Here is a 12,944-nt window from a genome sequence, read left to right on the forward strand (position 1 = left end):
AATTATTTTTGAGGATTTTTTCAAATTTAATATTTTAACTGGAGTACTGTCTTGGCATTTACAGCATCGGTGGTTATGCGGTTCCATAGAATTACTACACTGAGATTGAAAGGGCATCTCTTGTTTTCTTTACTACAATATGGCTAGAAGCTGTTTTACTCATATTTGAAATACATTGGATCTCTTAACAAAAGTTATCCGGATTAATATCTTCTGAATTGTTCAGTATCTAGGTTATGTCCTGGAAACACTCGTAACTGTCACTAATCCAACAGACCTAATTTTGATGAAGGCATGTGAGTGTACGAGTGCCTTGGGGTAGGAGAGTCCCTGGCAAAGAGCTGAAGTTCTTAACGGACTCTGTGATTTTTTAATGACTAAAGGAGACCATTCGGCAGCCCAGTTAACATCCGGGGCATTTCCTCCCCTCGCAGCTTGGCTTGCACATCCAACTATTTCTCACGTCCCATAATTTACATTTCTTCGTCCTGAAACACTGTTAATAACTTGAAACTTAGTGTTAACGCGACGATATATATATATATATATATATATATATATATATATATATATATATATATATATATATATATATATATATATGCGAACAAGCCTGAATGGTCCCCAGGACATATGCAACTGAAAACTCACACCCCAGAAGTGACTCGAACCCATACTCCCAGAAGCAACGCATCTGGTATGTACAAGACGCCTTAATCCACTTGACCATCACGACCGGACATAATGAGGTGATAGCCGAGGCTATTTGAACCACCCCACCGCCGGCACTCGGATAGTTATCTTGGGCATAGCATTTTACCAAATCACCTCATTCTATATATATATATATATATATATATATATATATATATATATATATATATATATATATATATATATATATATATATATATATATATATATATATATATATATATCGCCTCATACCCCAGCTCCTCGTGTACTCATAGTGCTATAAGTTATACTGGAGTAGCACTTTCTCATTGTTACATTACAGTGTTACCTTGACATAGTTGGTATTGTTATGCCAAACAGTTGAAGCTGGTCTTATAGTTTTGTAGCTCTATAACTGCGAAATTCATTCTACATCACTCAACATTTTATGATACTCAAGTTTACGTTACTTAAGTTAAGCCATAATAAGTTGCATATATTTTAGTAAGAACAGGTTGCAAATATAGTTTTTAATTGACAAGTGTGTAAAGGCTATTCAAGATTCTCTCAAAACTCATTATTAATGCCGAAAATCTGCATCTCTGGCTGAAAATCTGAATATATATAAACGACGACAATTTTTCTGGAAACGAAGATGCAATTGTTTCGTGAGCATACACCAGAAAAACTCTGAGCAATGGGAGAGGAAATTTCATATTATCCAGGAATTTTTGCCAATGTAACTGTAGAAGTCTAGTACAAATTCAAGCCAGTCTCAATCGTCACTACATAAACAACTCCTCACAAGCACGCACGCACGAAAATCGGCACCAAAGAGCCGAAGCTAAACCTCCGCACGCACAATTGGGTGAGTACACGTGCACACACACAAACTTGGGAACCTATACACGCTCGCACGCATAACCGATCAAATATCCGCAGAAAAATCGATTAAATCTTGCCGTTATCATTTATTGATGATTCAGATGCCCCTAAAAACAGCAGTAACTATTAATAACTGTAATAACAGTAGCAGTAATAACGGAAATAGCAGTAAGAACAGCAGCAACGGTAATATAAATAGCAGCAATAGTAATAGCAACTGCATTTACAGTAATAGACGCAGCAGTAACAATAGTTACAAAAGCAACAGCAATAGTTATAACAGCAGACGTTGCAGAAAAACTGCCGTAGTAGTACCAACAATACTAGTGACAGCAGTAACATCAACAGTAGCTGCCGCAGCAACATACCTGCAATTGAAATTACAGCATGGGGTAACTTTTTAGTATAAAGACCGTCTTTTTTTAGCCAAAGACTAAAGCGACTATTACCTCAATGACAAACACACACTAAGAGCCAGTGTTGGGACATGCTACATGAAAGAGGACAACGTAAATAATATTCCTTGGTTGTAACTACTATCTCTATACGAGTCGTATTTGGCTAATGTCAACGTTAACAAATTAAATTATATGTAAAATATTGTTATTTACATAATGGGTATTTACAACTAATCAAGTTAATATTTCTTATTTGAGCTGTTACATCACTGTTACCCAGCAGTTAATAAGATTGGTTAGTATATATTAGTCAAGGTATAGAACTCAAATGCAAATGAAAAAATTGTGAATATATAATTATTATATGTTCAAGGCTCTAGGCCATATGCCGATAAATTTCAGTTACTCAGCGATTGTCCATGCTGAGTACATGTACTGAGTAACTAAGTCAGTAATTCTTGTTCCTATTAAAACAGATTATTATTGCTAGAAAATAACTTATCATGAAAGAAATATTTGAAAATAACGAAAATTATTTGGCACATTGGACCGTACATACTAGGCCAAGAAGTGCTGTTCTGGCTATTAGGCACGATGTATATATGAAATAATTGATATATTAGCGTATATCCTTGTCATCCTAGTATAGTCATGTGAAAGAGTGCGGAGGAAGACAGCTGGGGTGAGAGATCCAGCGGTGTAATGCGGTTCCTGGTCTTGAATGTTACTTTGAATTCCATTTATCAACGCGCGCCTGGGTGTCGTAGGATCAAACCTCGTGTTGCCTCTGTTTATTTACTGAAGGAATTTCATTCCAGCTGTGTTTACATCGCTCCCTGCGTTCTCTGAGCTGAGCAGCACTCGTCAATTGATTTTGCGTCTGGGGATGAGATGAAATGGAGGAAGGAATTGAATAGAATATTTCGATAGGAGATTGGTTAACTGTGTTGGTGCGAGGCAAGAGCTGGCATCAACTGGGCGAGTCAGACCCGCTTCGGGCTGGACCGCCATACAGGGTGGACCATAATCCTTCACCCCATCAGGCCACACAAACTTTTTGTCCTCACCAATTTTCTCCCTTTTGTAGCAACAAAGAACCACTACGAAGCGTTACTGTGAGGTCTCTTTGACATGAAACTTCCTAAAAAACAACAACAGAGCTTTACGAAAACAGACTTTAAAAAAATATCCCGCGCGGCGGCATCGTAACCCACCCTGTAAGAGCTGGTTTAGCCGCACGGGCATTATTACTTATGGCGAATAACCCATGGTCCGTAGTTGAAGATGCTATAACCGATACCAAACATTTAATACGTTCTCCCTGCCCCAGCCAGTAGGGGGAGAGGACTCAACTAGGAGAATAGCTCTCACTCTTCCTCCACAGCGAGTCTAGCGGGAGGAGATGAGAGGGAAGAGGAAATGAGTGGCAGAAATGAAGTCTTTATCAGGTTCTTTATATCGAGGCTGACCAGGAGAAGCTTTGGTAAACACGAAGCTCCGACCTCAGGGTTCTTGTGCCGGCGTTCCCGGAGTGCTCGATGCTAGTTGTGACATTTCCAGACGCCGTCGGTAAGGATCGCTTCATTAAACGTTATTTCGTTTACCGTTTATTTCACTTTGAGAGGAAATGGAAAATAAAAGATTCGACTTTGACATTTGTATTTGCTGGCGTTTACAGCAAAGGTAAGGAGGGTTGGTGGGGGTAAGGAAGGGCTGCCTATAATTATGGTGTTAAGGTAATATCTGGAATTTGATTGGTAGACCAATTTGATGTTTTTTATTTCCATTGTACATAGACCACTATGTATCCAAACTGTATCCAAAGTTACTTAATTATTGTTGTATTTCGGAATAAATTAAACAATATATATTCACGCTTATTATACTCACGACTTGCTGTTTATTTCAGGGTATAGAGAATAAAGTTGAGTCCGTTGACTTCAGCTTGGTGGGTGGCGTTGTGTGTGTGTGTTTGAGTTCGTGCGTGTGTGGTGACAGCTGTTAAAGAGTCCGAATACCCTGACAAACACGGGATTGGGTCGGCGAATCTATTAACAATGGAGTCTTTAAATCAATTTCATCAATGGAAAGTCGCCCTTAAGTAACCAGTGATCATCCCAACACTAAACCCACAGACAAACCAAGAACTGGACATACAGTAGACGACTTTTACGCTCCATTTAATAATATTATTTGGCATTTCCAAGTCCCGTTCCCCTTTATGTCATTATCCGGAGTCTCCCTCAAGCCTACCTCTCTGTGAGGTCCCTGCTACCCCCCCAGCCTCACTGATCCCCCACCCCACACTCTTATTTCATTGATATATCCCCCCCCCCCCACCCTCAGAGCCCCAGCCCCGTGCCCAGTACCCACAATGCCCAAGGGATCCAGTCAGCTGGGACGCATTACAGCAGCACAAATAGGCGTTTCTTTGATGCGAAACACCGCCTCCGTGCCTCTGCCCCTGCCTCTAGCACTACACTGGCCACCCCGACCAACCGCACGCCGACTCATTCGCTAACTTCAAGATGATGCCCCTTCTCTCTCGTTAATGATACTCTTCTCTCGCAATGCACCTCGCTGTGTGGTGTTATCGAAATGTGCGGATACTTATATGCTTCACAATACAGAGAAGCCAATTTTCTTATTTATACTGATTTTAAGATCAATTTGGCAACTCTCCTCCCACTGGGGCTAATTTAGTATGGTGTGTGTTGACTGAATTTCGTTGGTGATGCCTTATGTTCTGTTGCCTCTGTTCCTACTGCTGCTTCTCCTCTTTCTGATGCTGGCTTACTTGCTACGTCCTGCTGCTGCTAATACTCCTATTGTTGCGGTTGCTGCTGCTATTTTGCTGTTGCCACTGCTGTTGGTGTGGTTGAGGTTCTTGCTGTTCCTGCTGCGACTCTCTTGTTCTATATTTATTTGAATGATAATTTTATGAAGAATTTACAAAAGTTTGATACATTTACATTTTGGCTTCATGTTTTAATATTATTAACTGTCTGGAAGAGCTGGGAACGACCTTGAGATTACCTTACCTTACTTACAAGGTGAGGCTAAAAGTGGTAAATAAGATGGAAGAGGAATTCAAGAGAGGGATATTGGAGAGCAGCAAGTATTAGGGGTTGAGTAGCACTATGTTAGGCAGAGAAGCAGCAAGTGGGTGTAGGGTGGGAGGCAACGAATCAGTGAATAGGTGGAGGACGGGAGGCAGAGAAACAGGGAATGGGTGGAAGGTGGGAGGCAGAGAAACAGAGAGTGGGTGCAGGATGGGTGGCAGAGAAGCACCATGTGGTTGGAGGGTGGGACGTGGGGGTGAACTGGACTCAGGGAGAAAAAGAATTGATTAATCGATACAAAGGAGTTGGTAGAGCGAGAAATATGATCCCAGAGGATGCTGGGCAAGATTAACTTCTTCTTTGCTTTCCTGCAGTCTCATATGAAAGGCAGGAGATGGAAGATAAATGCTCACAATTAAGTTTGAATATATATATATATATATATATATATATATATATATATATATATATATATATATATATATATATATATGCATATATATATATGCAGGCGATGAGTCACAATAACGTGGCTGAAGTATGTTGACTAGACCACACACTAGAAGTTGAAGGGACGACGACGTTTCGGTCCGTCCTGGACCATTCTCAAGTCGATTGTGAGAGATCGTTCTCACAATCGACTTGAGAATGGTCCAGGACGGACCGAATCGTCGTCGTCCCTTCAACTTCTAGTGTGTGGTCTGGTCATCAATATATATATATATATATATATATATATATATATATATATATATATATATATATATATATATATATATATATATATATATATATATTAAAAAAAATAAGAAAAACTTATTATTCGAAGGGTTCGAACCTCGGACAGCCAGGCGTTCCATGCACCTTACGCATATCCAATACCATACCCACTAGACCACAGCTGACTGTTAAAACAATTGGAAGTTTGCTAGACTTTTAACCCAATTGCCAACAGCACTCTGTGGCCAGCGGGCACAGATATTTTCATCATATCAATTCACTATGTGAGGAAAACGCGAGCATCCTTTATACAACAAACTTGAATGGTCCCCAAGCCATATGTATTAAAAATACTCTTCCTTTTTTATTTATTTTATATATATATATATATATATATATATATATATATATATATATATATATATTTATATATATATATATATATATATTATATATTATATTATATTATATATAATATATATTATATATATTATATTATATTATATATATATATATATATATATATATATATATATATATATATATATATATTATATATTATATATTTATTTTACGTTAAAATATCTCACACATCTGTATATATTTTTATGTACAACTCACACATCCTCAATCACTTTGCAAAATGGGATTATAAATCTAAGAGAGATTCGCTACACGATCATATATGACCAATTTTGCGTGTATGAATTGCCTCTATAATCAGCTAGTGATGTATGAATCCAGCGTGTGATGGGCGAGGCGGCGGTACCTGTTGTATAATCAGTCAGTATAATCGAAGCCCTGCATTAATTTGCCAAAGAATTATAGTTGGGAATATTGAGAGTTGCCTGGACGCATACAAAGTCCCGGTTATGGCTCATGCTTGGAGCCGCTTAGCCTGGTCATAGATCGTGGTAAATGCTGTTATTACCAACGCTTTGACCAGCAGGATGGGGGTTAAAATTTCTTCTCACTAAGATTATAAACCAATACTTGAGTCTCGACTGTTTTTAATTTACCCTTTCACTGAATCAATTGTTGGATGAGGAAAGATTTATATACCAAATTTGAAAATATATTACAATTCACGTTTATAAAAACATTTATCTCGAATTAAAACAGAGTAATTCAAAAAGTAACATTAACAATTATTATTTTCAACATAATTTTAATGTTGCATTTACTTTAATAATTATAAAATAAAACATATCATAACAGTAACTTGCAAAACAGCATCACGTTTTATTTAGCGAGTAATTTTTTACCTATTTGCTATAATTCAATAATGCGCAAGTAACGTGAAAAAAAAATATAATTTTTGTTTCCAGAAGTGTCTTATAGAAGCGTCATGCAGGCCCCTACAATCGTGAGTTTCCAGAAGCGTCTTATATGTCCTGGAATTTTGTTTCCAGAAGCGTCTTATAGATAGTTTAATCTTGTTTCCAGAAACGTGTTGAAGGTTCTGGAATCGTGTATCCAGAAGTGCCTTGCAGGTCTTTAAATCATGTTTCCAGGAGCGTCATGCAACTGAAAAATTGTAAGTGATTAATATTTACAAAAAAAAAAATAGCGGGAAAGAATTTTCTTTGGGGTTCGTTGGGGATAGTATAATTGAAAATTTAGACAAGACAAAACCGTTGAGATATGATGCCAACATTCAGGTTATTAAGAAGAACTCACAGAGTAGATAGTCAAACTATTTTTATTATTCGGTAGAACCATTTGATTCCCGATGGTCTAAGTAGATGAGTACCGTTCTTTCACTGCGTCTATATAACCCAGCGCCTCGTTCTCATATTCCTTTTAACTACAATATATTCACTCTGGCTTAGTGCTGTCTTTTCCTAATTTTCGGTCTTACCTGACAGTGGACAATCATTGTACTAATTTTGTTTTGTACAAAAACAAAATACAAAAACAAAAAAATGACCAATCTACACATAAAAAACTCCCCAGACACCAATCAGAACGCCTTGAAGGAAACCAACGATTGCATATACAATATATATATAGGCAGAGTCGGCAGAGACCTCCTCCAATAAACCGTGCCGATCCAACCCAACCTATGATAACCGATCCAACCCAACCTATGATAACCATCTTTGTAACCCATATGTAACTCCTTTTTTGTAACAAAGTTCAAATAAAGTAAATATATATGTGTACATACAAAAGAATGGGGGTGGTAGGAGAAGATAATATTAGTGTTCAGTGAGAAACCACAAGGTCTCCTCTGAATACTTTTTATTTTTTTCTCTGAGGCTATGGGTCCCCACATTGGCACCAGAGGTGGTACCCTCACAAACTTTTATATATATATATATATATATATATATATATATATATATATATATATATATATATATATATATATATATATATATATATATATATATATATAATATATGAAGCTTCTTGTCCACGACAAAGCGAATTATTATATCCCAGCATCCATAATTTGGTTGTGACGTCAAAGGGATTAAAGACGCATTCCTGCTCTCAGTCGTCGGGTGAGACAGCAACACTTAACACAGCACACACTCCAATGTTTCACTTGTAAGTGCTCTAGCAAATTAACTAATATACATAAACAAATGATTGAAAGGGTTAAAGTGAGAAAAATAACATAAATTTAAAAAAAAATAATATATAAAAAAATGTAAATTGTGACTAAGTTAATCCCTGTGGTCCTGGATCTCTGTTCACCTTCACCTCCGTGACCTCAGCCGTCCCCACCTCTCTCTGTAAGCACCAGCACTGTCCCTCTCTCAGGTGTTTGATAAGACTTTAACACGCAAAACGTGTTCTTCTGTCTCGATGTTAGCACTTGCTTCTCTTCAATAAACATTTTACATAACAACTACCAATTAAATTTTAGACTTAACGATTGCAGACTTAAAGTAAATTATAATTACCTGTAATGTATACATGCAATTTGCAGTGGCAAAAAACAAAATTAGTTTAGGGGTTCTCTAGACATTTTATGTTATTGTTTCATTAGAAACTATAGCTGTAGTAGGTCTATTACCCCCCATGATATTCTATATGCACTCGCTCATTATTTTGTTCAAACTTTCAGAGGTATTTAATTCATCGAGGCTGTGTGGAAGTATGTTCTAAAAACTACAGAACCGCCAAGCAGACGCTTTCTTAAATTCCAAACTTGGCCAAGTTGAATACCCTGTGTTAAAGTCTTTCATACACTTATGCACAATGCCTTATATCACCTCGTTCATCGCCTCTCATGGCAGTCTAACGCAATAATCTTGAGCTATTTCACCCCAAATTATTCCTGATGCCTGGGAATGTGTCAGAGCGGTCGTAAGAGTACAGGGCCAGTTGTTTATATGGACTCCCACTGAAAATATGAGCCATCACTCAATGCCAAGACGCTGATGCTGGGGATTAAGTTAATCATTCTTCTTTGCATGTCTTCCAACGAATGTCCATTATGTATTTTTATATACAAAGCAACGCAGCATGATGTAAGTGATGCTTCACTACAATGTAAATATGTAGGTTAATAGTAGAATTCCTGTGGTTTTATTTGTTATATATATATAATACGTACATAATATATTACCTGGTACCCAGCAGTGCCCGGTCTCTGTCTCTCTCTCTCCCTATATCCATCCCATTATTCCTCCTTACCACTCTTCCATTCTCATTCTCTCCTATCCATTCTCCCTCCTCTTCCTGAACACCACTCTCCCTCTTTTTCTCTTCCCCCTCTCCCTCTCAAAGTCTCCTCCTCTTTACCTCTCCCCTCTATACCTTTCTACCAATTAGGCATAAATTCAAAAGACGTGTTTCCAACTAGGCATGCGTCCAAATAAGTAGGCATGATTCCATATATATACAAGGATTATAAGGAACAACGTTTAGGTAAGCATTCTTTTAGCACCCGCATATATCGGTTCCATGGCCCAGAGCTGTGATAGAGTGTAACATTTACTGCAAGTAATCTTTCTGGGGGAAACCAGACACTGGATCGTAAGTAATCATCTTCCAGTATGCTCTGCATGGCTTCTTGTTGTAACATGTACATGTACATATGTACGTACGTGTACATGTACACATGTATGTACGTGTACATGTACACATGTAAGCCTCTTGGATGGCTTAACCTTCATCAATCAATCCTTGTGGCTATTGGTACTGGGAATTTTTCGAAAGAGTCTCCACTTCCGGGCTATTCATGCCCGTGCCACCTTTAGGGTGACTTAATCTTCATCACTCAAACTTGTATGCATTACTCCTCTGCCTTTGTAAAGGACAGAATCAAGGAAACGCAGCTCTAGTATCCGGCCATAAAACTGTAAAAAAATAACTTTGGAGTGTTAAATTTTCAACTTTTCAAGTGAAAAAGGTTCTTTTTCATTCCATCCTCCTGAAATGATTGTACATAAAGTAACTATTTTCTCGAGAGCACTGTGTAGTGAGGGACCATCAATAAATCACTTTTTGTGCATTTAATTGTATGGGGTCCAAAAAAATAAGTTAAGAAAAAAGCTTAAATAATCTTAGGCATAGCATAGCGCACACATATGTATTACATTAGGCCTAAAATAACGTGTATTAGGCTAGGAGAGGTTAGGTCCTTTATTTATGGTACTGTTTAAATGATTCCCATTTGGATAAATTTAGTAATAGAAAAATTAACTTTTGGGTGGTCCTTCAGCACATATTGGTACTTTTGACCAAATATTTACTATAAGTATTTCCATTTTAGGAGGACGGACTTAGTTCTATATTTAAATATAGTTCATGTATTAATCAGCAACATTTGACAGCCTATTATAGTTGGTCCTCAATCAGTGATAGTAATGCTATATATATCTCCTGTAAACTGATTAGAGCCTCACCAGCAACAATTAACATTTGACGTGGGTTACGAGTGTGTACTTTTTGTTATCACCAACTTTTTCGTTAACTCCACCATCATTTGTATTCAAAATAGAACACGAAACAATGGATATAAATTGGATATGTTTAGATTTAATAAAGAAGTTGTAAAAAAACTGCTTTGGAAATATGATGATTTATTTGTTGAACAAATTTACGTGTAACATAATAATTGTAACATAATATCCTTAGGATCCCTTGATTGTTTCAAGCGTATTTTAGACATATAGATGAAGGTTGATGTAAATTTAGGAGCGGCCTCGTGTGGGCCAACAGGTGTCCTATAGTTCCTAAAATCTTATCTGTTCTTATGTATTACTTATGAACAGTAATAGCGACAGGAGGAACATCAGTAACAGTGGTTGAACAAATATTTTATTAGGGATAATTGTAATAGTGGAAGTAATACCAGTAGAAATTCGTTGTTTAAGTAATAGCAGTAGCATTATTAATAACAGTAAGTGTAATAGTAATAGCAGAATTACTAGTAACATCAGTAGTCATATGAACAACTGTGTCAGTAATAGTGATATTTATAGTCTTAATAGTGTTAGTAATTAACATAATTACATTATTAGTAATAACTGAACTAGTTGTAAAATAAATAGTGGCAACGACGGGAGTGGAAATAATAGTAACAACAGAACTATTGACATAATTGTAATTGCAGATTTTACTGCAATCATTATTTCATTAATTTTTACGCACCTAATTTTTTTCTCGTTTGACTGCAGCTGAAGGTCAAACAAGTTCCGTCAACAACCTAGAGAGGTCGTAAACGATGGGAACCACTGCAGTAATATAACCGGTTTTTCCCCCTCATTGTATTAATCTTCCATGGGAGATTGCCTTCCATACCCTCTATTACAAAACCAAACAAAAAAATCTGTCATTCTGTAGTTAATAAGAACCACTTTATTCTTTAAAGGTCTGTTGGAGGCACGGTGTTCTCGCTTAATCACTGTGTGTCTATTTACATGTATCTTCCTTCCCTAAGCCCCCTCTTCACAGAAATTTGCCCCTTTCACCTTTTGTTAGCTCCTTTCGCTTTCCTCTCACCCATAGAATATTTCCTCTTCCATTAACCTCTCTTCCCATCCTCTCACCACTAGCCACTTCCCCTTCCTTTCATCCTTAGCCCCTTTCCCCTTCTTTTATCCTCTTTGGTTCGTTTCACCCTTAACTCTTCCCCCTTTAGCCCTGTTGCCATCTCACCACTAGTCCCCTTTCTCCTTCACTTAGCCCCATTTAACTTTCGTTAACTAGTTTCCATTTCCCTTAGCTCTTTTCCTCTTTCCTTAGCCCTTTTCCCATCCTCGCACTACTAGCCCCCTTCCCATTCCCTTAGCCCCTTTCCTTCCCCCCTCCCACCTCTTCCTGTAATGAGCCACCAGCCGTCCTGAACAGCATTATAACATATCATCAAACTCATCATAATGGCATTATATTTACTACCCTTCAAGCCTCTCCCCCCCCCCCGCTCCTCCTCCCAAACACTCAATCTTGTGGGCGGGATGCCACGTACCCACCTGTCCAGCTGGCCAATTAAAAGGTAGGCGGACATAAGCAGTGGCTTCTGATTGGCCCGCCAACTCGAGCTCTTTCAAAACATTGCGCCTTTTCCAAATCCTGCTGATAATTATCTTCACGTTTTGGACGTTACCGAGAGGACGACGTGTGGGTGTTTGCTCCCGTGGTAGATGATGGGGCGTGGGAGATGAGGCGTAGAGGATGGGGCGTGGGAGATGAGGCGTAGAGGATGGGGCGTGGGAGATGAGGCGTAGAGGATGGGGCGTGGGAGATGAGGCGTGGAGGATGGGGCGTGGGAGATGAGGCGTAGAGGATGGGGCGTGGGAGATGAGGCGTGGAGGATGGGGCGTGGGAGATGAGGCGTGGAGGATGGGGCGTGGGAGATGAGGCGTAGAGGATGGGGCGTGGGAGATGAGGCGTGGATGATGGGGCGTGGGAGATGAGGCGTAGAGGATGGGGCGTGGGAGATGAGGCGTGGAGGATGGGTCATAGTAGATGAAACAGATATCTGAAAATTCTCCAATTTCCTCAAATGCTAGAGAATATAATCGTTTCATGCTGGTGCTTCATATTTAGATACTGGTCTCACATACGTGAAATGCAGTATCTTGCTTAGACAAACATAGCCAGAAGATGGGTTTGGGTTGGCCGGAGCATGGACGAACATAGCTTGAGGATGGGTTTAAACACAATCAACGTTCCCCAGATACCTTACCTGAACATTTCTAGCACTAAATATAAGGAAATTAAGTTTATTACATCCGTAACA

The 12,944-nt window shown here is 38.4% G+C and overlaps 1 protein-coding gene across 1 annotated transcript; it reads right to left on the minus strand.

Annotated features, from left to right (window-relative positions):
- Positions 1–1,834: 1,834 nt before the first annotated feature.
- Positions 1,835–12,732, minus strand: LOC138357187 (uncharacterized). Its single transcript, XM_069313835.1, has 3 exons — positions 12,309–12,732; positions 4,756–4,873; positions 1,835–1,928 (listed from the first exon to the last, which is right to left on the minus strand). The coding sequence occupies exons 1-3, from the start codon at positions 12,730–12,732 to the stop codon at positions 1,835–1,837; spliced, it is 636 nt and encodes a 211-aa protein (XP_069169936.1).
- Positions 12,733–12,944: the final 212 nt, after the last annotated feature.

The sequence above is a fragment of the Procambarus clarkii genome, chromosome 76 (genome assembly GCF_040958095.1).
Source record: "Procambarus clarkii isolate CNS0578487 chromosome 76, FALCON_Pclarkii_2.0, whole genome shotgun sequence".
Taxonomy (NCBI): Eukaryota; Metazoa; Arthropoda; class Malacostraca; order Decapoda; family Cambaridae; genus Procambarus; species Procambarus clarkii.

Coding starts and splice junctions, on each gene's coding strand:
- LOC138357187 (XM_069313835.1), bottom strand. CDS start 12,732: ATGAAACGATTATATTCTCTAGCATTTGAGGAAATTGGAGAATTTTCA. Junction 4,874..12,308: donor ACCCACACGTCGTCCTCTCG/GTAACGTCCAAA, acceptor AAATAAATATAG/AACAAGAGAGTCGCAGCAGG. Junction 1,929..4,755: donor GCAGCAGCAGGACGTAGCAA/GTAAGCCAGCAT, acceptor TTTCAATTGCAG/GTATGTTGCTGCGGCAGCTA.